This window comes from Aulonocara sp. 'chitande type north' Nkhata Bay, linkage group LG17 (genome assembly GCF_057382095.1).
Source record: "Aulonocara sp. 'chitande type north' Nkhata Bay isolate Kocher_YH1m ecotype deep benthic linkage group LG17, A_spYH_male_GT1.1, whole genome shotgun sequence".
In the NCBI taxonomy this organism is placed as follows: domain Eukaryota; kingdom Metazoa; phylum Chordata; class Actinopteri; order Cichliformes; family Cichlidae; genus Aulonocara; species Aulonocara sp. 'chitande type north' Nkhata Bay.
In genome coordinates this window covers 34,137,603-34,164,824 of record NC_141360.1, presented here as the reverse complement: position 1 = coordinate 34,164,824, position 27,222 = coordinate 34,137,603, and the positions used below count along the sequence as shown (strand labels likewise).

General features: G+C 40.0%; 2 protein-coding genes across 11 annotated transcripts; one reads left to right on the top strand and one right to left on the bottom strand.

The window, feature by feature from the left end:
• Nucleotides 1-228: 228 nt before the first annotated feature.
• Nucleotides 229-6,021, bottom strand: zcrb1 (zinc finger CCHC-type and RNA binding motif 1). The gene is made up of 8 exons (XM_086270098.1): nt 5,120-6,021; nt 4,907-5,011; nt 1,642-1,670; nt 1,384-1,495; nt 1,164-1,271; nt 964-1,073; nt 794-875; nt 229-631 (listed from the first exon to the last, which is right to left on the bottom strand). Exons 2-8 carry the CDS (start codon nt 4,988-4,990, stop codon nt 491-493), a joined length of 666 nt encoding a protein of 221 aa, XP_086126224.1. The 5' UTR covers nt 4,991-5,011; nt 5,120-6,021; the 3' UTR covers nt 229-490.
• Nucleotides 5,165-27,222, top strand: pphln1 (periphilin 1). Of its 10 annotated transcripts, none has more exons than XM_086270088.1 (12): nt 5,166-5,331; nt 7,430-7,494; nt 7,831-8,046; nt 8,571-8,632; nt 8,734-8,799; nt 11,296-11,412; nt 13,071-13,249; nt 13,842-13,928; nt 15,007-15,042; nt 15,889-15,944; nt 20,158-20,295; nt 26,443-27,222. In XM_086270088.1, coding segments are annotated over exons 1-12 (1,296 nt in total). In that variant the 5' UTR covers nt 5,166-5,330; the 3' UTR covers nt 26,716-27,222. The 10 variants fall into 10 exon arrangements, with proteins under 10 accessions (XP_086126216.1, XP_086126214.1, XP_086126218.1 ...); XM_086270089.1 differs by having other exon boundaries at nt 5,167-5,331; nt 13,071-13,243; XM_086270090.1 differs by lacking the exon at nt 15,007-15,042 and having other exon boundaries at nt 5,165-5,331.

The following is a 27,222-nucleotide window of genomic DNA, read 5'->3' as shown; positions in this document are numbered from 1 at the left end:
CTCTAACATCCACCAGCTCCATGATGTAATGAACTCCATGCCCCACAGAGTTAAGGCAGTGTTGGAAGATAATGGTGGCCACTGAAAATATTGACACTTTGGGCACAATTTGGACATTTTCACCTAGGGGTGTACTCACTTTTGTGAGATACTCTGTATGTATATACATATACGTATATATGTTTTTTTAAAATGTGTGAATATTGTGCTGAAATAAAATATTCATAATCACCTTTGACATTTAATAGAAAACTGGCAGCATATAAAAAGATCAGATTTTATCTACAACCAGCCAAAGCAGTACCCAAACTGTTTGGCTTTTTTTTTTTTAAATCTAATTTTACACTTAAAACATTGAATTTTTTGTGTGTCAATTCTAACTTTATCAACATTTGATAAAGTTTGAAACATATTTTACACCTGCACAAAAAAAACAGCTCAAAAAAATGTCCATATTTATCCAAATAAAACATTAAAGTCTATACATCCATTAGTCACTGAGCTCCTCCTCATCACTGAAGTATGCGCTCTTTTTGATCCGTGGCTTCTTGGAGTCTGACGACGTTGAAGCGTGAGCATTATCCTCTGCCAGCCTCTTCTGTTTTTTCTGTTCTTCTTCAATACAGGCTTGCTGGAGGGCAACAAATAGACAACAAATATGTCAGTGCTGACAGTTTTTCATTTATTTTGAGTCAGACTTTCCATAATGTAACTTTGCAACTCATAATGCAATCCTCTGAATCAAAACCTCTAGATATTTTTAGGTAGATATTTCTTGTCTCTGCACCCTTACCTGAAAAGCTATGGCTTGGCTTAGGCTATCTAAAGCTGGGTCTTCTCCCTCTTCCTCACTTTCTTCTTCTTCTTCTTCTTCGCTAAAAGTAAAAAAAATAAAAAAAATAAAAATGTAGATGTACTGTGATATATTCTGTTGCACAAATATATATGTCACAAATTACATACGTTTGCTCGGGCTGTTGAGCCTTTTTCTTCTTTTTCTTTTCTTTCTTCTTCGGAGGTTCCCTCTCTCCCAGCATGTTTTTGGGACATGCGTAGCTCAAATGTCCGGAATCCTGACATGTGCCATTGTGAAAATACAGGAAAACTATCACAATTGCATTTCTAACTTTAGTTAGAAATGTAAAAAGTAGATATTTACTGACCCCACATTCGTAGCATCTACTTTTGTCTGTGTAGTTCCGTCTCCTTATGAATTCTGCTGCTCGTCCATTATCTATGGCAATACTGGCTTTAACCGTTCTGCCAAATAACTGGGAGGCAAAAATATTTCACTCGCTCGCATCCATTACAGAAACATCGCTGGCAGAAAGCCTCTGGGTTACGCTTAGTGAAAAATCAGTATATAACCTTGCACAGGCTCACCTGTTTGTTGTTCACTGCTCTTGCACAGTTATGAGCCGACTCTCTATCCAGGAAGAGAACAAACGCCACTCCTTTACTCTGCCGAGTGTTTTTATCCTTAACCACCGTGACCCTGAGAGAAACCATCATAGTTATTAATACCTGTGAGGAAACGACTGAGGCAGTAACTGTTACATCGCTTCAAAGCTACCAAATTATCGCATTGTGTTGCATCATTCATTGCTTTAAATGTATAAAATAACATAAAAAAATACTTACTTTACAACTTTGCCATATTTGCTGAATAGCTGAAATGACACACAGTGATTTATTTCAGTGAGAGGTTCTTGGAATGCATAGAAAAACTGGTGTGCTAGGTAACATAAAAACATCTGGATGACAACGTTGGGGAATAATCATATGACCATTTCTATGATAAAGTAATACCTGTTTAACACATCTACACATCAGACATAGCATTATGTTTGCCTCCCTAATATTGCCTGGTCCTCCTTTTTTGCCAAAACAACCATGGTGACCTATCAAGCCATGAACTCCACTAGATCCCTGAAGGCGTGCTGTGGTATCTAGCACCAAGATGTTAGCAACAGAACCTTTAAGTCCTGTAAGTTGCGAGGTGGAGCTTCCATGGATCAGATTTGTTTGTCCAGCAGATCCCACTTGACACTTGATTACATTGAGATCTGTGGAATTTGGAGGCCAACTCCTCAAAGCATTTCTTAACCATTTTTGCTTTATGGCAGAGCGCATTATCCTGCTGAAAGAGGCCACAGCTATGAAGGAATACAATTTCCATGAAAGGGTGCACATGATCTGCAACAATGCTTAGGTAGGTGTCAAAGGAACATCCACATGGATGGTAAGACCCAAGAGGTCCCAGCAGAAATCTCTGTCAGCTTGGCTTCTTTTCATAGTGCATCCTGATGCCAGGTGTTTCCCTGGTAACAAACACAGACCAGACCATCTTCTTCCATTGCTCCATGGTCCAGTTCTGATGCTCACATCGCCATTGTTGGCGCTTTCTGTGATAAACAGGTCAGCCTGGACACCCTGACTGGTCTGGGGCTGTGCAGCCCCATAGGCAACAACGTGTGATGCTCTGTGTATTCTGACACAATTCAGAACCAGCATGAACTGTTTTGGCAGTTTGAGCTACAGCAGCTCATCTGTTAGGTCAGACCACACAGATCAGGCTTCACTTTTCACGTCCATCAGTGAGCCTTGGCCACCCATGACCCCGTCACTGGTTCACCACTGTTCATCACTGTCCACCACTATCTTGAACTACTTTTGATAGATTATCCAAGTGTAGGATTCACTAGAGAATCTAATGAAGATGTTCCCAAACTAAAGCTCAGAATTCACAGCACGCTGTAAAACATGGGTGATGGCTGAGTATGCATGGCTTCCAGTAGCAATGGGTGACAGAAGATAGAAAGACCTGGATGAATTCTGAAGAGTACAGAGATAAACTTGACAAAGTGACATCCTCAAGCCCATGCCGAATTTGAGGATGGCACTTTGCACTAAATCTGAAATGTAACCCAAAATATAATGTGCATGCAATCCAGGAATTTTTGAAGGCCGAATGATCTGCCTGAGCCAATCAATTAATCTCACCTGAGCATGTACTTTGCTGGCAACAAACCCAAATAGAAAGACCCTCGAACATATGACCGAAGAGAGAGGTGGGGTGTGCCATGAAGGAAGTTAAACTGAAAGCCAAGCTTTCTTTGCTTAAGCCTCTTGACAAAACCTAAAATCCCAGTCAGAGATCACAGGTGTCACAACTGTGGTTATTAACTTTCTCTGTTAAGTCAGGCTTTCTGCTTCAGGCTTTTTATGTGCTTACATAAAAGAAGAGTTGATATATCATGTGGCTCATCTTCAATTAATTCCAAATGCTTCATTTATAGACATTATCTGAGGAACACGTGAGAAACTTCTATAAAGAAATTTAAAGAATAAAACTAGAAAAAGGCATCAGCTGTGTGCAAATAAGTCGAGAGCAAATGCTACAGAAGATCATTTATCTTAATCTCATACATTAATATATTGGTTCTACCACCATGTGCACTCTCAGTGCTGCTGTTTATTTCTAATGTAAAAGCTGCACGTTCGAGCTCTGAAACTTTAAACTTGATCAACTGACACTGTCCTACAGCTTAATGATGGGGATGTGGAAGTCACTTTTCTTTGTGGCCAGATCAAAGTGAAATATTCTTGGTAATTAAAAATATCAGATCATTAATGTATAAAACAAATTCCTTAGACTCTATATCATACTTGTAGAAAACTAAAAAAATCAAAAGTATTAATAAAAATATACCACATACAGCCCATTTTAAAACTAAAGTCAGAAAATAACATACTCTAGACCACGCTCACACACGACCATGTGTTTAATTTAGTTCCCATGGTGATCTAAGCAGGCAAAAAGAAAATGCATGGCAAAGCATCACAAAATAGGAAACCCAATTTTTGGTGATGTCCATGACTTTAAATGTCATTGCTTGAAAACTATTTCGTATATTAATAAAGTGAAGCGTTTATGTATCTTCTTGTTCTCTTGACTGCTCCCTTTATGAGGTTGCCACAGTGGATTATTTGGTTCCATCTCACCCTATCACTAGCATCCTGCTCTGCATAATCTTTTTCACAATTTTGATGAATCTTCTCTGGTTGACCTCGGGTATTTAAATCATTCACATTTACTACCTCTATCCTGCACCTTCACTGCTAGGCCTGTCTCCCTTCACACGTATTCTGTCTTGCTTTTACTGAAAGACTTTCATTCCTGTTCCATCCAAGTTTTCTTCCATCTGCTCCCTACTCTCACTACAGATCACAATGTCCTCTGCAAATATCATAACCCACAAAGACTCCTGCCTGACCTCATCTGTCTGGCGAGCCCTAATGTAATCCCTACCACATACCTCACCGCTGTCTCTGTCCTTATGCATGTCCTGCAACCAAGCACTCATCCTACTCTGCCCCTCGTGACTTCCTCATGCAGTATCACAGTTCATATCACATGCTTTCTTCAAAACCACTATGCAACTCCTTCTGACTTTCTCTGTACTTCTAAAAAAAAATACTGTCAAAGAATCCGCCGCGTTTTTTGGGTTTTTTCTTGGCATGAAGCCATATTGCTGCTCACTGATGGTCACCTCTCTTCTTAACCTTCTGTTCAACAACTCTTGAAGATCCAGAGCCCCAGAAACAGGAGCATAAAATAGCTGCAGTTCCTAGACACCTTTGTCTCGTTCTGTCAGTCTGCACCAGGGCAGCTGTGGCTACAACTGTAGCTTGCCTCCACCAGTGCGTGAATGTGAAAGTGAATGAATAGTGGAATTGTAAAGCGTTTTGAGGGCCCCCGAAAAGCGCTATATAAATGCAATCCATTGTCCAATCCCTTGAATGAAAGCTGAAAATCTTTACAACATTTGCTCTTATTTTTTTAATTTCAAGTTTGTGGTGGTGGCACAGGACAAACACTTAAGAGTTACAGGGACAAACTTACCTTGTGTAGGTCATTGTTGGTGAGAGAGAATGGCAGGTTCGACACATAGACGGTACTTTTGCTTGGTGCCAAACCCCCGCTCATACTGGACTCAAATAAAACACTCTGAAAGACACATGATGGTCATAAAGCACACAACCAGCAGTTCAGCTTAATACATCCACTATAAACACAGCATTATTCAATTTAACGTTAATTCGAGCAATTGCCTACCTTCACAGTAGTTCTTACCAACACCACACCGTCCGTTAGAATAATGCCAAAGCTGTTAAAAAATATGGTGTGTAATTTTATTTACACGGAGCAGTTGTTCAGCAAACGGGAAAAAACGCCGTATATTGTGCGTCGCACGTTGATGACGTGAACAACGTAAATAACGACCGTAACTACCGGGAGAAGCTAAGCTAACTGGGCGACAGAGGAAAGTAAGCTCGGTTTGTTATTTTTCAGTTAAATTATTTACCTCTATAGTTTATGTAGATGAAGCCGCAATCTGACGTACATATCAAAGGATTTTGTTGGTGGCCTTAACGATATATTAACTTACTACACAAGCGTGCTGGTGTTTGGTGCATGCATTGAAGCTAGCTAGTTAGCCGTGATAGCAGCCTGGTTTACATCGCAATCAGTTGTAAATTTACCACAAAGAGTAGTGATGATTTATTAATGATAGTGTTTAGTTGCCATCAAGCTGATGGCTATATTGACTAAGTTACTGTGGATCAAATGTACTTTAACATGTCACGTTAGGTCAGTCTTCTTCTTTTGGCTGCTCCCTTTGGGGGTCTCCACAGTGAATCATCTGCCTTCATCTTACTTTATCATTAGCATTCTTCCTCCACGTCCTCCTCAACTACATTCATGAATCTTCTCTGTGGTCTTCTTCTTTTACTCCCACCTAGCAGCTCCATTTTCCACATCCTTTGTCCAATATATCCACTATCCTTCCTCTGTACATGTCCAAAAATCTCTGCCTTGCCTCTAACTTTGAGAGCTATCCCTCTGATGTACTCATTTCTAATCCTGTCCATCCTGGTTACTCCCAATGAAGATCCTAACACTTTCAACTCTGTCACCTTCAGCTCAGTCTCTTGTCTTTTTGTCAATGCCCCCATCTCCAAACCACACATGACATCAGTTCTCACGACCATCTCTTTTCACTCTTGCTGCTGTTCTTCTATCCAAATCACCCCTGACATTCAACTCCACCCACTCCAACCTGCATGCACTCTCTTTTTCACCTCCACGTTAGGTCATACAACCTGCACAAAGTAATCTCAGCCTCCTCACTTGCATTTCACACCGTGCCCTGTCTTGTCTTTGATGTTTTCTGCTGATGTCTGCTCTGAAGTCTTAACACTTTATATGAACTTTCTTTACAGATTGTTTTGAAGATCTTGCGTTTCGAGAAGCCCAAAAAGCAAAAAAAAATTTTTTTTTAATAAATAAAACAAACAAAAAAGTAAGTTATTAACAAACAATAGACACTAAACACTAACATACTAGAGAACACTGATGTGATACTAGTTTAGGGAGATCATATCAGAATCATATCAGAATTGTGTTTATTGGCCAAGTATATGTGCAGACACATACAAGGAATTTGGTTCTGGTAGATGGAGGCTCTCAAGCACTGCAATGTAAATCACACGCACACATAAACACACACACACACGTGTCTATATATACATTACACATGCATACAAGTACATACACAAAGCTGTGTAAACCAACTATAAATAACCAATCTAAACTTATATACATAGAATACAGAAATGAAGTGGAATGAATACTACAGAATGTACATAAGGTGCAGTTGCAGTCTGGCAGTGGGAGCAGTGTGACAGGTCAACTGTTTAGAAGGGAGATGGCGAGGGGAAAGAAACTGTTCCTATGTCGGGTGGTCCTGGTCTGGAGGCTTCTGTACCGTCTGCCCGAGGGCAGCAGATCAAAAAGTCTGTCTCCAGGGTGTGAGGGGTCTGTGATGATTTTCCCTGCACGTTTCCTGGTTCTTGAGAGGTACAGATCCTGGATGGAGGGCAGGGGGGCGCCAATGACCCTTTCTTATGCCCGTACAGTCCTGTCCTGTTTAGTGGCTGCACCATACCAGACTGTGATGGAGGAGCACAGGACAGACTCAATGACCACAGTGTAGAACTGGATCAGCAGCTCCTGTGCAATCTGTGCATATGTAGAACCTCTACCAATATTCAAAACTTTTATGTATTAGACAAGTTCTTTTTGCAAAAGCTGCTTTTGTGTTGAAGCCTGCACATGTGTGAGGCTAAAAAGGTGCTTCACTTCAGACAGTTTCAGATGAAACATTAGGAAACCACAAGATTCAAGGCATCTAAATAGAACAATGTCATCTGTGTTGGCCCTCAATTTCATGTCAGATGGCTTCTGAGAAAAAGTTCTATTTAATACTATATTAATATTGCAGCTCGAAGAAGCTAGTCCGACCACACTTGAACAGAGACAGTGCTAGTGATAACAGTATGTTTCACTCTTTGCCCGTTTCAGTGACTTACAGGCGAGAAAGGAGTATACGGGAGGTGTATGATGAGCGCTTTTTAACAGACAGGCCGGTGAGCTCCTCTTTATCACTGCATCCCATTTAATAATTCCCACATGCAAATTATGCCTTATTACTTTTCTTTATTTATCCCTTGACAATTGCTGATTTTTAATTTTAATTATTTTTATTTTTTTGTGGATGGAGAGTGAATAATAAAATAACACCAGGAATCTTTTTAAAGATTTATTTTCGAGTTGCCATAAGCTCTGGCTCAGACTTTTCTTTCACAAAATCTGAGCAAGAATAAAAAAAAAAAACATATATAATTTTTTAAAAAGGTATGTGTGTGTGTGTGTGTGTGTGTGTGTGTGTGTGTGTGTGTGTGTGTGTGTGTGTGTGTATATAGGGTCCATACCCACGGGCGGCTGGAGGGGTTGAGCGACGAGGCCCCTTTGGGAGGCCAGAAGATGACTACAGCCGTGGTGGCTATGATTATGAAGGAGGTCCCCGCTTTTACCCAAATGGAGGCGGACCCCGGGGTTACCATGAAGATCAGAGGGGTTACCATGGAGATGGCCCTCATTTCCCTGCTGAACGCAGAGCCATTCCACCTTCAAGGAGGGTAAGAGGGTTTTTTTTGGTATATTGTAATCAAATAGGTGAACTACATATTTTCAGTCAAAAGCAAGCAACCTTTTTCAAAGTCTCTACAGTTTAGATATTTCCCATAATATTGTAAGTTTAAGGAGCCAATCCAAGGACAAAGTAGTTAACAATATAATTTAAGATAATTTGAAACGTATATGTACTATAGGCATCTATTGAACTCTTCTTCTTAGACTTTTAAATTCCCTTTATAGGGATTGTGCTCTTTAATTTTTCTGCTTTTCCCCCCTATATTACTCTTTAGAGTTTGTGTTTACATTTGAGTTCTAAAATTGTAAATGTATCTATCCGTCATTTCAGCTAGTTTGTCATTTGTCACTTATCAGTGGGTTATGTATGCAAAATTAAATACAATGCTTTTTGTCATTTTACACTATTTTTAACCAGATACTGAGTTTTTTCTGTCTTAAGAGATAACAAATAATATAGAAGTGGCGAATAAGAATGATTTTTTTTCTTCACATTTTCTTTGTCGTGTAGGAGGACTATCCTTACAGAGTACCCAGGGATGACTCCCACACAGCGCGGCCTTTGGAGTTTGGGTAAACTGTTTGTCTTAGGATTTGTTTTAATATTAGCCTTATCAGCCACATTCTGTATGCATACAGTATTCCATCCATCTTCTTCTGCTTAATCTTATCAGGGTCGCAGTGGGGCTGGAGAATATCTCAGTTAACATAGGGCGAGAGACAGGATACACCCTGGACAGGTCGCCAATCTGACACAGTGCTAACACAGAGAGAGACAGACAACCATTCGCACTCACATTCACAGCTATGGGCAATTTAGAGACACCAGTTAACGTAGCCCCACTAATGTGTTCTTGGACTGTGGAAGGAAGCCAGAGTACCCGGCTTCCTCCCACACACAAACACAGGGAGAACATGCAAATTCCACACAGAAAGGCCCCGGCCAGATGGTGGATTTAGACTGTTGCTTATTAAAATGTTTTCATTTTGGACAGCAGGGGACAGTCTTGTTCTATTCACTTGATGTTATAAGGAAGTCATTTGTGTTTAGTTTCTCTGGTTGGACTTGGGGGGGATTTAGGGGGGGTGTGTTTGTAATGTTTGTGTACATACCAGCAATCACGAGTCGTGGTCTGTTTCTGACCCATATTGGCCTGTCTTACTTCATTTACTTTTCTTGTGGTCTCTGCTGAGCTCTCCAGACTCTTAGTTTACACAACTGTTGGTCTAGCAATGTTGGCTAAACAGTGTCTATATTTAGGCTAAACACTAGGTTTGCAGACATTTAGGTGACAAGTTTACAATATTCTCTCAAAATACTGGTTCAATTCAGTATGATTTTTGTCTGTTAATAGACAAAGGCAGCACAAATTAGCTGTAAATAACATTAACAAATATGAGTCAAAATTAATTTTACCTGTGTGTAATGCTGATGTGTGATAATAGCACATTAAATAGTACTAGGTAGCCTATTTGAACATTATTAAGAATATTTTAATATCGGGGTACAATTAGTGCGCTAAAGTTTAGTAAAACCCTCAATGTTGCATTTGCATTGTGCATGTTTCATTATTAAAAACGACAATAAGGTTTGCCAGTTATATCTGTGCTCCTTTGCTATTGCCAAAATAAAAAATATATATGCAGTTCATGTTACCTAACTGATGAGTCTGCAGTGTTATGACTTTAACAACAAAGAGCGGAGGTAACTTGCATGTCTATGTTACAATTTGTTCACTTTGTGAAAAGTTGAAGGATTAGCTTTAATTAGTTTAATCCTCCCTGACACTGAGATGTGGTAAGAGACCTGTAGGTATTATGTCGTCACACATGGGTGCATTTTGAAAATGCGCTGTTTGTACAGTAGCAAAATTTATGAACAGTACTTGGGTATAAAGTGTACTCACTGGATAGACCAATCTAGGCAGGCAGAGAGAGAAGAGGGGAAGATTGAGAGTGATTTTGTTTTCATAGCTGCGTCGGATGCATGGTTGTTTAAGTTGTCTAAAATTCTTGACAAAAGCACAAAACATGTTTTTTCCCATTTTAGGGTTTTGTTATTGCAAAGCAAATATCCTGTATTGCACAGGATGAGCACGCAAAGCGCTTTATATAACATGTCTCATTCATCCATTCATACCCAGTCATGCAAGCATTTTTGTCTGAGGTAAACTGTGTTCTATCTAACATTCACACACATTCATACTCGGATCAGTGCATCAGTGAGCAACTTGGGGTTAGTATCTTGCCCAAGGATATTTGGCATGCAGACTGGGGCAGACAGAGACCAAACCACCAGGCTTCCAACCTGCTCTATTTCCTGGACTAAAGCCACCCTTAATACTCCTTCTAGTGTAGCCTTAGACCATTTGGATGTTAATTCTGTTTCCTGTCATGTTTTAGATACACAATATATCTCCTTAATAGTTCGTTACACAACTGATATTAAGAAAAATGCTGCCCTTTATCTTTAGCCAGAAAGCATGTGTCCAGTCAACCTGTTTGAAGTAAGGCTTGGATTTGTGGCTGTTGAAAGAGCTCTGTCTCATGTGGTCACTTAGCAGATGTGAATTCCTTTTTGAAGATTTGTGCTTCAGTGAGAAATTCACTTTGTGGCTACGCCGTAACTGTGTCATACACCCTTCTGAACCGTAGCCTGACATGCACCTCCCTAGAAATGTACACATTGGGGTTGATCTGCTCAATACCATTGATTTCTCCTATACATCTCCAGCTACTGTTTTGCTGCAGCTTTTTTAATTGAATATATCAGAGAGAGTAACAATCATCACCTCATTATAGGTAATAGCAATTATAGCGTCAATTAAGTACTCACAAATGTCAGTACATTTCTGAAGAGAGATTGCAGGATGGAGATGAGGAATGTTCAAAGAAGTGGAAAATCTTGAGGGACAAACATGTTTGCTCCACTGAAAAATAAAACTGACCACAACAAAGACTGAAGAACCAGGAGGGGAAAAAGTCCTACCATTTTATTTGTTTTTTTTTCATGGTTGACACCACATATAAAACACAGAGACAACACACTATCACATAATGTTCAGCACACAAGCATAGATGCCAGCAACACCGTCGGCCACTTACATAGGTTGTGTTGTAGACTCTACAAAATTTCCCCAAAGAAATCTAAATAAACACAATGTACTACACTGTGTGCTTATCTGCAAACACTAACTTGTGTGTGCGTCTCTTTTATTTTTTGTTAATCCCCTCAGTGCCCGTGCACCACCTCCTCATAGCGTTAGAGGCCAAGGCATCTATCCAGCACCCAGAGCGCTCCCAGAGAGTGGGGAAGACACACTAGTACAGGCCATACTAAACCTGGACAGAGGGTAAGAGTGAATTCCTGTTAATGACTTTGTATGGCAGACCATGTCAAGCCAATAAAGAAATGTCTTAATTTATTATATATAGCACCTACATTTTTAACCTCGTCAGACCCGAACTCTTTCATGCATTTTTAATTTCTCTTTGCTATTTGGGCTAATTGGGACCTGATGAATGTAAAAACAAATAATTACCAGATTTTTTTATTTTTATTTTTACCTGATTTTTGTGTCTGAGGAAAATGAGGTCCGCATATGAGGACATTCGTTTTAAATTTTGATAGAACTGTGGCAGTATAATGTCCTCGTAAGTATATATCAGGCCCTGTAGAGCAAAACTAATCAGCGTTTGCCACGGGTATTTTGGTCTAGACAACCCAAAAATGTGATGTCCACATATGTGGACGCCAGGTCCTAGGAGGTTAAAGCACCTGTCATAAAAACAAAAAAAGCACAGTTGTATTTTAGATATCAGTCAACTTGTTTAAAACTGAAAATTCCTACATCATTTGGGGTATTAAACTAAATTCACACTTGTTTATACCCAAGTTTTAACACACTGGACTTCTTTAGGAAACCAGGCATAACATTTAAACACTTAAACTTTAATGTTCAGGAATGCAAGTAACTAACTAGGCATCTTGTTTTTTTAAAAAGTAAAAAAAAATAATGTGGGTTTACTATGTAAGTTAGAAAATGAATACATAACAACAATTATATTTTAGCATTAAAAATATAATTTTGATTAAAGAGCTTGCACATAGCGTTTGATTATCTATTATAGAACGTAAAAATGATTTTGTTACTTACCACATTTTAGGGCAGCTGTGGCATAAACCTTATATTGAGTGATTGTTTAATTAATTTGTTAAGCACTAAATATAACACACACACAGCCCTTGTTTTTCTTGCTTTGTGACCTCAGCCACTTTCCTGTTGACTCTATTGTCTTAATTAATGCTCATACTGTAAATGATGGTCCTCATTAGGATAAAAAAAAAGGAAGTTAAAGAAAGGTGCACTGTCCCTCACTTTCTGGGTCAGGTCCACCCCCGTCTCATCATATCTGGTTTCAGAACAGCAAGATGCTCATGGTGAAAACTCACTTTGAAGCGTCAAACATTACTAACCTTAATGGGTGGTTACATCCTGCCTGAGGTGCCACCATCGTCTGACTGTGCAGCTGTTTCGTTGCAGATAGGTGAAGTTACAGCCAGAGAGGGAGTGTTTGATTAGCAACAACAGCTACTGTGATCTTTGAATGAAAATGTTTGGGATGCACGTTTTAAAATATTAAAGGGAACAATAGTGTTCAAGTCAAAAGGGCAGTTTTTGCGGTCTTTTGGGGAAATTATGGTTTTAAAAAGCCTCTCCACAAATAACTCTGCAAACGGATATGGGTAGCATAAATAAAACATAAAACAGGAATTTGTTGCACACAGCAGAATGACCTTACAGTGCTAGGTGGCAGCATTGTTCTGTGTTGGTACATAAATGAGTGAGAGAGGTGGACCCGTCATTGGGCCGATGTAAATTGCTGCTATTAGATTGCAATCAGGAATAACTTTAACCTCAGATAATTCACAAAAAAGAAAAAGAAAAAGCTATCAATGTTTGGACCTTTCAGATTTTGGCAGGGCTCACATTTCCCCTGTTTTCCCCAGGGAGGACAGAGACCACTACAGGAGAAAGGCAGCCCCGTTTCCTCCCCTCAGAGATCGTTCTCCCGTGCGGCGAGAGGTGGCCCGCTCCCCGCACAGCCGCTCTGGCTCCAGCGTCAGCAGCAGAGGATACTCACCGGACAGAGCCAAGAGCCTTCCTTTCCCCTCACAGCAAGGCAAGAGTATGTAGAAATCTTAGATTCCCGCCCCCTGATGCAGTATGCAGTGCTTTTACTGGCATCACAATATTGATAAGAGTTTAAAACTCCAAAGCAAATCACCATAACATGTGGAATTAACTTAATAAGTCGGTAACACAGATTAATACAATATAAATTCAATAAAGTGGCACAGCATTAATAAATACTAAAGTATAAAGGTAATTAGTTCTGGTCTTAACAATCCAGCTGATGGAACAAATTATGTAACAGCACTGCTAAAATGGAGTGGAAAGTGTAGTCACTGCTTCCACTGACAAGTTCTACTCATAAGCCATTTGTTGCCTTAACTCAGGAAGAGGCGACACAGCCTCTGAGTAAACATCGTTCATTTGGAAAGCTAAATTTTATACTAACTATCCAGAGCACAAAAGTAAATAAGGTAATCTGTGTATGCCTGTAGGCCCTGATTCAAGGTCATGTTTTAAGTTCAGCTCCTAAAATGTGCATTGTTCTGAAATGGATTATATATATTTTTTCTTCCATCCTTCATTTCTTATTTTACTGTTATTCACTGTCTGTCCATGGCTGTTAACCTGGCTGACCGGCTTTTCAGGTGTGGATGGTCCAGAGGGTCACACGGGTGTTTCTGAGCACCTCTGGGGGGCACTCTTTCCTCAACAGAGTGGACATGACACTTTGGGTCTGTACATTGAGCTATGTAAATAAGCTTAGACTTGGGTGACAGTAAGCTGGGTTGTTGTTCCTTTCTTGCATCCTTGTCATTTTGTGTTCTGTCTTGAGAAGGATGCAGGAACAGAAGACTTCAGGCTTTTTAAATTTCAGTGACTTGAGAGTCGACCCGCCTCTCAAAAGAAAAAGTATTTTACAAAGGAAACTTTTTGACACAGACATTTTTTTTCACCCAGGTCTTTTGTAAGTTATATCATGAAAGTAGTTTCTGAATTAGAGTTTAGTACAGACTGCTGTATTGTGGTAAATGCCATTTCCACTACCTGAGGTACATTAGCACTTTTCATGGTTCCTGCACTTTTATAAAGTAATGTTAAAAATGATTTAAAATGTCAGAGGTGTTCCGATTGAACACATTTTCATCACAGATATATTATTTAGTGTTATATTACACTTTAATGACTACAAATACATCTTGTCTGGAAATACATTTGATAAGATGACTGTGTGGGAACAGTGAATTTTACAGCTTATCTAGAAAGTGGCTGAATAATGTAAGAGCATCATGGATTGCTCTTTGTTTTTTCAGTCCCACCCTCTCACTTGGAATGTTATGGAAAACCAAGTCCACATAATAGATTTCCTGTAAGACCACCAAAAATTATTAAATAACTGTACTGTAAAATGCACAAGTGCTAAAGTATCTCCGTGTGTGGTGCATGTTCTTTATTCATTCTTGTCTCTAATCCCTCAAATTCCCCTGTTTCCACCAGTGTTTGTTTTTCTTTTGGGGGGAGGTTGGTTTTGTTTCTTTTGAGGTCCACTGCCATCTTCAACGCCGGTCATTTTTCTTTTAAATTTCCATTTGATTGGCGCTTTTTCACTCACGAAGTGAGTGCTTAGCAGTTTTCATGGCTAACATGGCAAAATGTTGCCATCTGAATGCATGATTTGAACGGGTTTTAAGAGTAAATATTTTTAGGGAAGCATTAGAGTAGTCGTATGCTCCATAGGTTGCTTTTAGATAAGAAAACCCCACCAATTGTGATGTACTTGGCCGGTGACCTTACGGTTTGGTCTTCCAACAGGGTATGAAGAGACTTATTCTCAGAGCAGGATGTTCGGTAAGTACAGTTCAGTATAGCTGTCTAAGACTGGATAGACTACGTCTTGTTTGATGAGTTAATAGACAAATTAGCCACTTCTCCTGGATTATATTTCAAAATGTATAGCCATGCATTCCTTTGTTTGTTCAGTGGTAATGAATTAAAAAGTAAGATGAGATGACATGCAGAGGATTTGTTTCAGATATATTGAAAAGTTACAGTTGTCAAACCTAATCTATTCACAGTCTGCGTAACCTGAGAGAGACAGAGAGGGTTTCTAATGTCTCCAGCAGCCAGCTTTGCTCTCCGTTCTGTCTGCCACTTTGTCAGGCCTCATAAAGATGCCACCAGGTCGTGTGCGCAAGTAGAGGGGAGAGGGTATAGGATGTCTGATGGATATTCCTGAAGCCAAAGCTGCCACTCCGGAGTGTTTTTTGTTTCATTTCTAGGTGCTTGAAGTTTGTTAGTAGAGTTGATTACAAGGCTTTGGACAGCGTAGTGTTTTTCTTATAGAAGGAAAGTCAGTAGAGGAAGAAACTCCTCCTCCAGTGACTGGAGAGGAGCCGTGCATTCAGCCAATGAGATTCAAAGCACCGTTGTGTTTCTTGATTGTTCCAGGCTTTCTAGTATAGGTACCTCACTGGATCCTGGAACCAGACTTCCAACACATTTACAAGGCTGCGATATCCATAAGCACCCCCATACTTACTTTCCAGACCGACTTGCTTGTCTTCTTTCAGTTGAATTTCTGCTTCCCTCGTCGTTTCACCTTTTTCTCATTTCTTATTTTGTTATTCCAAATATCTTTTTTTACTCTAACTTCAGTCTTACTGTTTTTTTTTTGTTACTTTTCAATTTCTATAGACAAAATTCCTGGCCTGTCAAGAGAGGGATCCCCACAGAGTGCAACATCTGTCAAGGTACTGTTTTTCTTGAGGTTTTCATGAAGGATCAAAAACATTAAAGGGTTTTTCTAAATTGTGTTGTTTTTTTAAAAATATTGTAAGTACAGCAGTGGAGTCTCAGATGTTCTGTGCTTTATTTTGTTTGCATACCATGGTGTCTGCCTATGTCACTGTACAGCAGGATACATCTGGAAGTCCTTAAATTCCATCCTCCTAATAAGTGTTGAGTCCCATCAAAGTATGTTAATGGGTTTTAAAGTGGTCCTCATGCAGGGCATAAAAGCCATCGGGCCTCCACTTTGTTTAACTTTGTTGTAAGCGGACTTCAGTTACAAGAATTTGTAATGATACGGGGGAAAGGGCTCAGGTGTCAACAAAAAAAAACAACTTTTTGTGTCAAATGTGGATATTTCTTGATTGTTTTGCTGATAATGTTGTGTTTTGCTGATGTCATCCATCTCCGACTATGCAGAGGAGTGTAAATACAATCAGTTGTGATTAGGCGCAGTACATGTGGCTGTGACCACCCAGAAGTGTAGAGGAGAAATCAGTAGCCCGGGTCACAACTTTATCACAAGATCGTAACCACAGAGTCATAAGAAGTGCCTGTGTAACTCTGGGATGTATTTACACGTTTATAACGAACAATAGTTTACTTTTACTTTTAAAGAGCACGTCTAACTGCGTTTGGCAGGCCCTCAGTTTCCTTTTGATGACGCAGGGAATGGGTCTCGTGATTGTGACAAATTAATATGGGGCATCGGGCTCACAGGGAATCAGTATTTATCAAGATTCAGGTCAACACCTTGTGTGTGTTTGCATGCTCTGGCAACTTAAAAAGGTTTTGCTATTATAGCTGATTGTGTGAGGGTTAAAAATACTTTGTACCAATGTAATGACATTACCTCTTCTAAATGGAGTCTCTGTATGCATGTATGCCAGCAACTGTTTATCTGGATGTCAAAATGATCCCATAATCAAGTTGTTGTTTTTTTTTTGTAAAATAGAAACATTTCTTTTTTAAAATATCACAGTTTTAGTCATGGCCCTTAAATATACACAAAATAAAGTAATTGGGTTAAGTGATATATATCCATATCAGATATTTGACACCTCAGCAAGCTCTGCTCTGAAAACCTTTTAACAACAATAATCTTTTCCCTAACATGAAACCGGAAATAATTAAACGATCAAGGACCTGTGCAGTGCACGAAGCTTTTATCACTGCCCTATTTATTATTCAGTCAGCACAGTTAAAAGTTCCACAGTTTTACTGTCTAGACACGCTACAACCATTCAGTTGACTAATGTATGTTATTAGCCTAATGTTCCCGTTTTCTACACACACAAACACAGCTTTAAAAAGTTATTAGGACTAAAAAAGTCAAAATAAAGAGCTTGGCAAATGTTAATACCGTTAACCTTCAGTTATCCAGCTCATATTCGTCCACTTATTTTTCCCCAAGTATGGTGGACTAAATTGCTCACCGTTTTGTTCCTCTCCTCACACCAACAATAGTGTATCTGAAGTGATCTGTTAACCCCTCAGCAGCTCTGGGTTCATCTACCTTTTATGTGCAGCTTAAGAAACATGTAAGTAGTTTTTACAAAAGGGCGCACAGAGTTCAGCTGTTTGGAAGAAAGATGATTTCTTTTATGTTTTGTTATGTTTCAGAATGTTAAGAGTCTGTATTGCAGCGGATCTCATCCTGCTGTGACTCTACATTGTTGCTTTCCTGCCTTCACACATCAAAAAGGGGCCGTGCACAATGTACACAAATGATGCATTTACTTTCTGTGATAAATATTTAGTGATTGCTCACTCTGAAAAAAAATTATTTTTATCAAGTTCACTGCTTTGAAAATGACAAACTTAAACTTTATTGCTGACAAGCGTTTATGGCTTGTACATGTGAAGAATTTAGACATAAATTCACCTTGACATTTAAGTGCCATTTCAAGTGCTGGACACACTTGATTCAGATTGCAAAGCCAACCATTACAGGCAAGGAGGGCTCGATTTTTCGTACAAATTCCCAGTGGAGGCAATGTCGTCACGTGAGCTGAGTAACAAATAACCAGACAGTCACCCTCGGGTTTATACACGAGAAATTACAAGATGCAGCATATAAACAAAGTTCTTTCTTCTCCTTCTAATGATCATTTTTGTCAGAACCACCTACCACCACCAAATCAACTGCTGTGATGAAAGTTACTCAGCGCCCCACCCCTCCACACACACATACATGCACACTGGTGCTTCTGCTGCTGTGTTTGATCTAGCCTGTGGTGCATTGTTGTGTGTTCTCGGGGCACAAACCCATAACCTTGGCCAAGATGAAAGGCCTGTGCTGTGCCCCCAGTAAAGCTTTGCACTAATGGTCCTGGTCACTGCCTGCTGTGGGGATTCAACAAACACATAGGCTTTCTGGAGCCATCCCAGACAGGAGACACCAAAGACGGGACCTAAAGACCACCACCGGCTCTGGCTTCAAGGCAGGGTGGGCAGGGAGGTCATCGGCAGGTTTCATCTCAACACAACAAATTCCTGCTAGATAGAGTGTAATGGTTTACCAGTAAAGGGCACAGATCTGCTGAAGGAAGCAGGAAAAAGTAATACAAATGCTCAAAGCACTGTTGTAGAGTGGCATTCAGTCACTATGATATTTTTAGGAATTCTAGCAGCATGCATTCAGGAATGGCAGTGTCATTGGGTTGGCCACTCCACTACTTTAACCTAACAAACAACTGAATATAGCTATGAGAGACTTAGGATGACTGGATGATCAGAGTATGAGCCAGCAGATGAGCGTGCTGCAGTGATCAGAAATGTCATAGCTCTTGAATTTTGGCCTCTAAAGTTTGCTAAGTTTTTTTTTAAAAAGTCACGTGCTGAATAGACTGCAAAGAGCGAGATCCTGAGGAACTTTGTGATGCTTGCTCAAACTGTAAGCATTTTGAAGAACTAAGCTGTTACATCAGCGTGATGATGTCCAAACTATTACATAGAACAATATTAAGTCCAGTGCTGTTTCTCCATTTTACAGCCAAGAACAATATTCAGTTCCACTTCTTTGTCAGAGTTTACCCATTCTGCTGAAACAATAATGTTTTGATTTATTACAGTTAACAGAAGATCTATTTTGAGCCTTATCTTGAGAGCAGAGCACGATTTCCAAGTTAGGCTATGCTTTGCGAGTTGAAATAAAGAGACTCAGACAAGGGATATTTTTCTGCTGAGGTGCAGTAGATGCGATCTTTCATACAAGTCCAAGCATATACACGGGACTTCTCCCAAGCATAGCTTCAGGGAGAGTATTGGAAGGAGGAATAATTGGATGATGCTTTGCACTGTGCTTTTTTTATTATTATTATTTTAGACCGCACTCGGCTTTGTGATGTACCATCTCCTGTAATTTCTTTCTAGTCGTCTATGGATGAGGTATGACTTAGTTGCCATGGCCTGTTTCCCTTAATGTATGAGTGGACTTTAGTCATGGTTGGGCAGTTCTGCTCCTTGGCCTTCAAACTTTAATAGTATCAGGAAATGAGCAAAAGAAATTGACCACCCATCCAAGTCGGCCTCATTTCTTCCCTTAGATCTCTCTTGTGGCTTTCTCGGTAGTATTTATGGATGCCTTGGCTTCCAATTTGCCCATTAGATGCTTAATCATGGCTTGTCTGGCTGTGATTTCTTTGCTCTGAAGATTCTGTCTTAACACAGCTAAAATGTGAGTTTTATGGTTTTCCGTGTTATAGATTGGTTCTACTAAACTGCAGGGTTACTGCTTGGGTAGAAAAGCAACATTAATATTAAGCTAAGTTTTGATCTGTAACAAACATTTTAAAATATAGGCTCTAGCTATATTTCGTGCCTCAGGTATAGATTTCTATACTGCAAATTCTGTGTATGTGTTGTTGTTTTTTCCACTGAGTCCACTCTGGCTTTTCAGCTTTACTGTATGCCTCATCAACCACGTCTCCTTCAAAGTTAAAGAGTCAGTAGGTCATGTCGTAGCACAGCATTGACTGTACATCCTTTACAATTCAATGTTGTTTGATTGCTGTAGTAGAGTAGTAGTATGCTTTTTAAAATATTGAATGGTTTTATGATTTCTTGGCATAAATGTTTCATGGCAGTGGTTCTGTTAGGAATAACCATTCTGCTGCTTTCTTAGTTTTCCTTAAATATCCCTGCAGCTCACACCTTCCTGTTGTTTTCCTTTAGGAGGAAAACCCCCCTCCAGAAGGAGAAAAAGAAGAGCCACTGGTAGCTCCCGTCGTGGAAGAGAGCCAAAAATCTACAGACAATTTCCACGAGCGACGAGCCCTTGCCATCGCAGCCAAAGCCCAGGAGATAGAAAAGGTACTTTTTTCTAATACTTCAAATTTTCACATCATTGCGTTTTTCTGACCCACCTTTCCACAAGTTCTCTGATTGGGGTGATAACAGCATGTTGTCCACTAATCACAGGCCTCATTCTAAAACTCCTGCGTATTTTCCTTGGTCAAGACAAGTAATTTGCTCTTGATGGCAGGCAAGAACCTTGCATGGCAGCTCTACCAGCAGTTATAGTGTGTGTGTTAATGAGTGAATGTGAAACACATTGTAAAGTACTTTGTAGAAACCTGTGGATAAGTGCAGGCTATTTACAGTTTTCTTGTGCTTCTAGCAAAGAATAAAAGTCAGATTTGGATTTATATCCTATACAGGATTTTAAATTGGTAATCACAATGTATTCCAAGGATGTTTAAACAAATTTGAAGGTGTTCTGTTCTCAGTTGTTCTTTTTGGGAAGGAAAAATCACTGTATGCCCAAACCCTCTCATTAAAAACTACGAATTTGTCAGACTTTTCTATAAATGTCAACTTTGGCAATGCAGACCACATTCAGTACTCTTGGCACCACATTCCCATGCATATGGTGGCCTTGGGTTCTCTGACTCACATGTGGCATGCTTTACTGGATAGGCACTACTGAAACAGCCACCTATTATGTTCGTAACAGGCAGGAAATTAACTTTGCTGTCTTCCAGTCACAATGCTGAGTACCTACTGCTACCCCCTAAAAAACTTCACTGTTGCAGCCACATTTAGAGAAACGGTTAATTATTTAAAAAACGGGAGGCCGGTGTCTGTAGTTGCCAGCATTTTCCTGGTAGCTTCTCTTAATCTTCCATCCTGACTCATTGATTGCATAAACCGCTCATTATACAAAATATCTGCTTAATATCGCACACGGCTCAAGCATGGCCCCCTCGGCGTCTGACTCATCTTTGCAAATGCTCGCGCATGAAGCGGTCTGCACACCGGGGTTTAGAAACATTAGAATGATATACAGGGTACAGGGGACACGTAAATGAAGGAAGCAGCTAAGAACGGCTTATTCGCTGTAAAGAGCCGTGCATAAAATAAACCGAGAGGTCGACCGCTTAACAGAGCTTAAAAACACCCCAGGCTCGAGGTTCCAGCTCTGCTCTGTTACCTAATGAAGGCCATTCCTGCACCAGTGAGCACTGCTGGTGGTTTAACTGAGACCATTAAACCTGAGCTAGCTCTGCCCTGGAGCACAGACTGCGCCCTCACATTGAGCTGCAGCACAGAGCCTATAGGCTGTAACAGCATTACTGCTGACGCTGCAGCTTCACGCCTGTTTTATAGCCTGTCTGTGTCTTCTCTCATTTTTTTACAGCAAACTTTATAACGTCTGAGCTATGTGAGCATTATTTCATGTTTCCAGGTATTATGGAAAGTTATTTTAGAATGATTACAAAGACCCGTGTCAGCAATCTGTAGGTACTTTACTGCCATCATCAGTATTACTCATAATTCTCTGCTATCTTCTAATGTGGTGATTCAAATCTAGGTATACATGTATAATAAACAGTTTGAAATGAAAACGAAGAGGGGATAAAGTATTGCGTTTTCACAGGGATATGAGGTTTCAGTATTTCCTTTCAGGATTTGCGATTCTTAGATAACCATCAGTTTCTATTGACAGCTGCAGCTTTTTGTTTTCCCTGTGCCTTTCTCTGGCTTTTGTGATCTTCAGATCGTCCGTATGTGTAGGTCGTTTGCGATTTGGCAGCTCTTCTCCTCTTCCATGAGAGACTAAACTGTTTATCCCAGAGCTGAGGTCAGAAGATGAGTAATTGAATCAAGATTTTTTTCTTCTCACATAAAAGAAGGATCATGGACTGAAATAGAAAAGGCTGTATTTTTAAAGCATCGCAGAGAATTGCTTTCACATGATGGTCTTTTACTCTCTGAGGTGGCAGACAAACCGAGCAGTCACTGGAAGCTGTATAAGCACTTGTCTGGTGACCAGTTTTAACGCCCCATTTTGCTCTGACCCACAGCTAAACATACTTAAGCTGTTCTTTCTTTCTTTTTTTGGCTCTGAAATAACAAAGTCACTTTCTCATGTGCTCTTTAAATTAGCAGCAGTATTCCTGTTGGTGTGGGCACTCGTGTTAAGCCATTTGACAAGTGTCAGCCAGATGTTTGGCTTTCTGCACCCAATCTGGTCTAGCCATCTCTTCTGTACACACAGCCACAAATGCACAGAATCCAGAAGCCCCTCAGAAGCTATCCAGGTCATAATCTAAACTTTGTTTGCGTGGCTAAGTGAAGTTGGTCTTCTTGACTTATAGTCTGAACCCCCTTTCTGGTTGTCAGAGTTGACTTTGGCCACAGGACAGACTAACCGGTTATAGTGAGTGACAAGGCATGAGAGGCAGTCAAGGGTATTATGTTTTGTTCCTCGTAGGCCCAGATTGCCGTACAAAGGGAGTTTTATTTCATTTGTTGAGGGATCTAAATGTATTTGACAGAAAGCCAGACACTTCCAGCCTCTTGAGGGCTTTTTACGTGCAAAGATGACAGAGCTGGACTGAGGTGCCAACTCTAATGTTTAAAATTTGTTCCGATTCTCTCATTTCTAAAGCCCAGCACGCTCAGGGGCGAGATTTGTAAAAAGGATTTGTCCTGCAGGGGTGAACAGCGAGCAAGATGCTCTTTTTCTCAAACAACCCCACCCAAAGTCGAGACGTGCTCCTTTCCTTCCTGGTTGGATAACGGGACGGATTGCAGGAAGAACTTTGTCAGCACATTGTTTAGAAACAGCTCGCTCTGTATTCACAGAAGGTGTAGACCACTCACTGATTGGATCCTTCCTTCAAACGTTTGATAGGTCCACTCTGTTATCAGATGATGAAAAACCAAAAAGGCCATTGCTCTGTAACTACATTCATTGTGCTGGGGATGGTGGCTGTCGCAGGTCTCCTCTCTATACAGACTGCTTGGGCTATCAGTTGTGTAACATCTTCTGCTCAATTGTTTATTGTGCGTGAGGAATGTATAGAAATGCCCAGAGGAGACTGTGTTTTGTAGTGTTCCCCACAAATCTCCTGTAAAATGATTTATTGAACATTTCCCATCAGCTGCTTTTGTAAACAAGAGACCTGGATAAGGTTGCATAAGCTGTTTGTACTGTAAATCCCTCAGTAGGTTTGTGTATAAAGCTTTAGAAATATCTGAATGGGGTTGGTAGGAAATATGATTTCCCAATGCTGTCCAATTAAAAATGAGTAATTATGTCAGCCTGAAAACACAACAGTTTTTAGAGCCAAGTAAAATCAAAGTTAACCACTGTTCTTTTCTAATTACAGGTATTGGTTTGTTATTACAGGTAATCTGTGTGTTTGAGTTGGCACTGCTCCCGTAGTCAATGTGAAATTAAGATAATCTAAATTAAGTGAAAGTAATTTAGTTTTTTCCTAGTTTACATCATTACTAAATCGCATTTTAGATCAGGTGTAACAAGCATGTCCTGTAGGCTGTGTTTTACTATTCAAGCAAATGTTAAAACAAGCTGCAACCAAGCTGACGTCTTTCAGCTAGCACACCTTCAATAGGAAAAGATTTATTGAGTAAATGCAAATTTATGCCTCTGTCAGTGCGCCCCAGGGTGGCTGTGGCTACATGTAGCTTGCCATCACCAGTGTGTGAATGGGTGGATGACCGAATGTGTAAAGCGCTTTGGGGTCCTTAGGGACTAGTAAAGCGCTATACAAATACAGACCATTTACCATTTTTAAGTTATCTGTAACAGTCTTGTGTATATCTGCTCTTGAGTCTGTGTTGGGAGACACAGCAAACCTGTCATCCTGGAGGAGTTGGTAATACCTGCAACCACTGTAAGTGCAGGTATCCCCTCACCTCATGCTTGGTTTTACCCTCCACGTTTAAAACCATTCGTCTTTTGGTGGTTGTATCATTTTTTACCCCTCTAGTGCACTGCTGGTTAATTTCATTAACACCAAAGTAGCTGACAATGATTAAGAGCCCCCTCTGCTACTTAACTGACCAGATCAATATCCCAGAAGTCTAAGTGACTTGATGCTATACTGATTAAAAAGTGCTCCTTTAATTTTTTTTTATTTGAGCAGTGTATTACACCTCCGTTATTTGTCTTCTGCTGACTGTTCACTGTGGATGGCTCCTACGCAAAAATAGAAATGTTTCATTTTTCCTCCCATTTGTGCTCAAAGCATTGTCAGCAAGGGTTTGCAAAAACTCTCATAGTGAAATCAAACTTGGTGGAAAAGTACAAAAATAAAAACAGGCAAACTGGTTTGGCTCCGGTTTTCTTTCTTAAAAATTACTGATAATGATAGATAGTGCACTCACAGTGTCCTAGTTTAATGCATACTTTGGAAAGTTGCCATCTGTTGGAGAACAAGGACAATAACTGTGTTTGACAGGCGATCTCTATTTGTGAGCTTTTCTCCAAGCACACTTTCTGTTCTGGTGAAAAATCTATAAATAAGCCAGCGAGTTAGAAAGCCCCGCAGCACAGAAGCCACCGTTGGTATCTGGTGAATGAAACTCTCCCTTCCTCCCTAGCCTAATTTTACACACACAGGCGTGTGGGCATATGTATAAACACACATGTCCACTCGTAACCCTTGTCACTGGACATCTCCTTGTATGAGACTGGCACGTACAGTTGAAGCTTGATATACTAGGCAGCTGTATCTGTAGTTAGGCATGGAAGAGAGTTACATACAAATATATATGTAAAAAAGTATTTGAGTATACTGGCAAAAAATAGACCAACATATCATTTTGAGTCTGGAAAAACAACAAAATCAAATAAACCAAGGAGATGGAAAGAAATAGGAACCTAACAATTATTTCACTTGAACAGATTGTCTTGGTTGTTGTTTTTTTTCTTCCCTCCTATAGTTATACTTAATGTCAGTTTATGTGGTCGTTACATTTCAACCTACCCCAACAAACTGTTGAATCAGCTCTCTCCCCCTGTGTTTTTAACCAGGGGTGTCAAAGATAGGGCCTAGGGGACAGAACCAGCTGAGCAAGACTCCAATCTGGCCCATAGATAGCCAAAATTGCCAAGGTATTAGACTTTTAAATGTATTTTTTAAATGTATTTTCATAGGTTTTAAAGATTTGGCTGCTGATAAAGACCTCCCCCATGGTCATTCATACTACACCGGGGTAAATAAGTAAAATATTTATCATGCAAGTCATGATGTTGAGATAGCACTTCTTTTTCTTATGTTAGGGATTAAATGTGTAATTGGCCCACTTAAGATCAAAGGCTGTAGGTAGCTGTCGAAGTTTAAGCTTTCGACCGTCATGAAATAGTGTGGTAGAGATTAGAGAGCCACATCGAGTTTGTCAGAGGTTGTAGTTATTTTGGCAAAAGTATAGACAAAGTGTTTATTTAGAAAGGGTATTTGTGTGTGATTTTTAAAATGCATCTTACGTCTCAAATGTATATACGTCCAAAAACTCAAGAAAATAAGAAATAAAAGCTGCCCTTGTGTTCCTGAATATTTTCCCTCCCTTACAAAATGTGAAATGGGCCCATAAATATTATCTTCAGTTGAGCGGAATGATATTTTCCCCTTCATTCTCAGCTCATTTAAAGGATCATGACTTAAAAGCAAATCTCTGTTTTGGTATTTTGCAAATCAAACCACTCTGTGTGGAAGCACAAGCTCCCTCCATTGTTTTGAGACATTATAGGCTCAGTGTGAAGTGGCGGCTCCCAAACTAGATTCCAGCACCTCCTCTTTGTCCCTCTAACACCTGTTACAAGCCTCCGAGCTACCACTGAAGTGCAGTTTTTACTGCGTCTTTCGGCTACCCTGTCCCATATCAAGTGCCCCTATTAAACTTGAGAGGAAGAGTGTTAATCTTTTGGCGCTGTATGAGGTGTGTTAGCACCAGAGTGATCAGCTTAGGCACAGTGACGCTGGAGTATTTACACCTAGGCGACAGGTAGAGCAGGAAGGAAACAACTCCCCATCCCCTCAATTAAGAGCTTTTCTCTCAAAGCTGTGCCTGGTAACACTTAACATAGCTAAATCTAAACTGAAAAAGGGTGGAAATGTCTGCTCAGTGGTTTTTGAAGGTAAAGTTTTCCTCTTGTTCGTCTCTCAGTATTATTTTATTTTATTTCATCTTTTTTCACTCGACCAGGTGTATCGTCAGGACTGCGAGACGTTCGGAATGGTGGTGAAGATGCTGGTGGCTAAAGATCCCAACTTGGAGAAGCAGCTGCAGGTTCCTCTCCGTGAAAACCTCGGGGAGATCCGTGAACGTTGCCTAGAGGACCTCAAACAATTCATCAGTGAGCTAGACGACGTCATCCGGCAGCCTGAAACTTCCACCTTTGACTCAACCACTCCCTCTACATCCCAGTCGGGTCATAAAATTTCAAAGACGGCAGTCAATCACAGCTCATCTTACTGACGCATCAGCCGGACGTGCTGCGTTAATGTGAGACAGAGGAGGAAGGCTTGACGGTTTGAAGTCCGGATTGTTCAGCAGCTCAAACCGAAACCATGGAGGTAAGCATGGAGAAAACAGGCCGCCGTGGAGAGAGGACATCCTTTGCAGGAATGACCAGTGTTATTTTTGAACGGACCATTTTTACCTTCAAGTTTTCTGTTCGAATTTATCAATTATAAAGAAAACGTTCTGTTAAGTTTTGTCAAAAGAAACACGTTCTTTATTTAAAATTATTCTCGTCTCACATTGTGAAAATGGTTAACAAGGGGTTTATTATTTAATCTTCTTTTTGATGAGAATATTTTGTGGAGAGCAGAGATTCAGTTCTCCAGCATGATCGGTTTTTGTAGTATTTTCAGCTATGTAAATTTTTCTTTTGTAGCAGATATTTGACTTGGTGCTGCTAAATTTACAACAGGTTGACATACTTGTATAAATTTGTACTGTAAAAAAAACCAGTTAAATTCA

Coding starts and splice junctions, on each gene's coding strand:
- zcrb1 (XM_086270098.1), bottom strand. CDS start 4,990: ATGAGCGGGGGTTTGGCACCAAGCAAAAGTACCGTCTATGTGTCGAAC. Junction 1,496..1,641: donor AAATATGGCAAAGTTGTAAA/GTAAGTATTTTT, acceptor GGTTTCTCTCAG/GGTCACGGTGGTTAAGGATA. Junction 632..793: donor GCCAAGCCATAGCTTTTCAG/GTAAGGGTGCAG, acceptor GTTGCCCTCCAG/CAAGCCTGTATTGAAGAAGA.
- pphln1 (XM_086270088.1), top strand. Junction 13,929..15,006: donor GAGTGGACATGACACTTTGG/GTCTGTACATTG, acceptor GTCTTCCAACAG/GGTATGAAGAGACTTATTCT. Junction 15,945..20,157: donor AGAGTGCAACATCTGTCAAG/GTACTGTTTTTC, acceptor GTTTTCCTTTAG/GAGGAAAACCCCCCTCCAGA.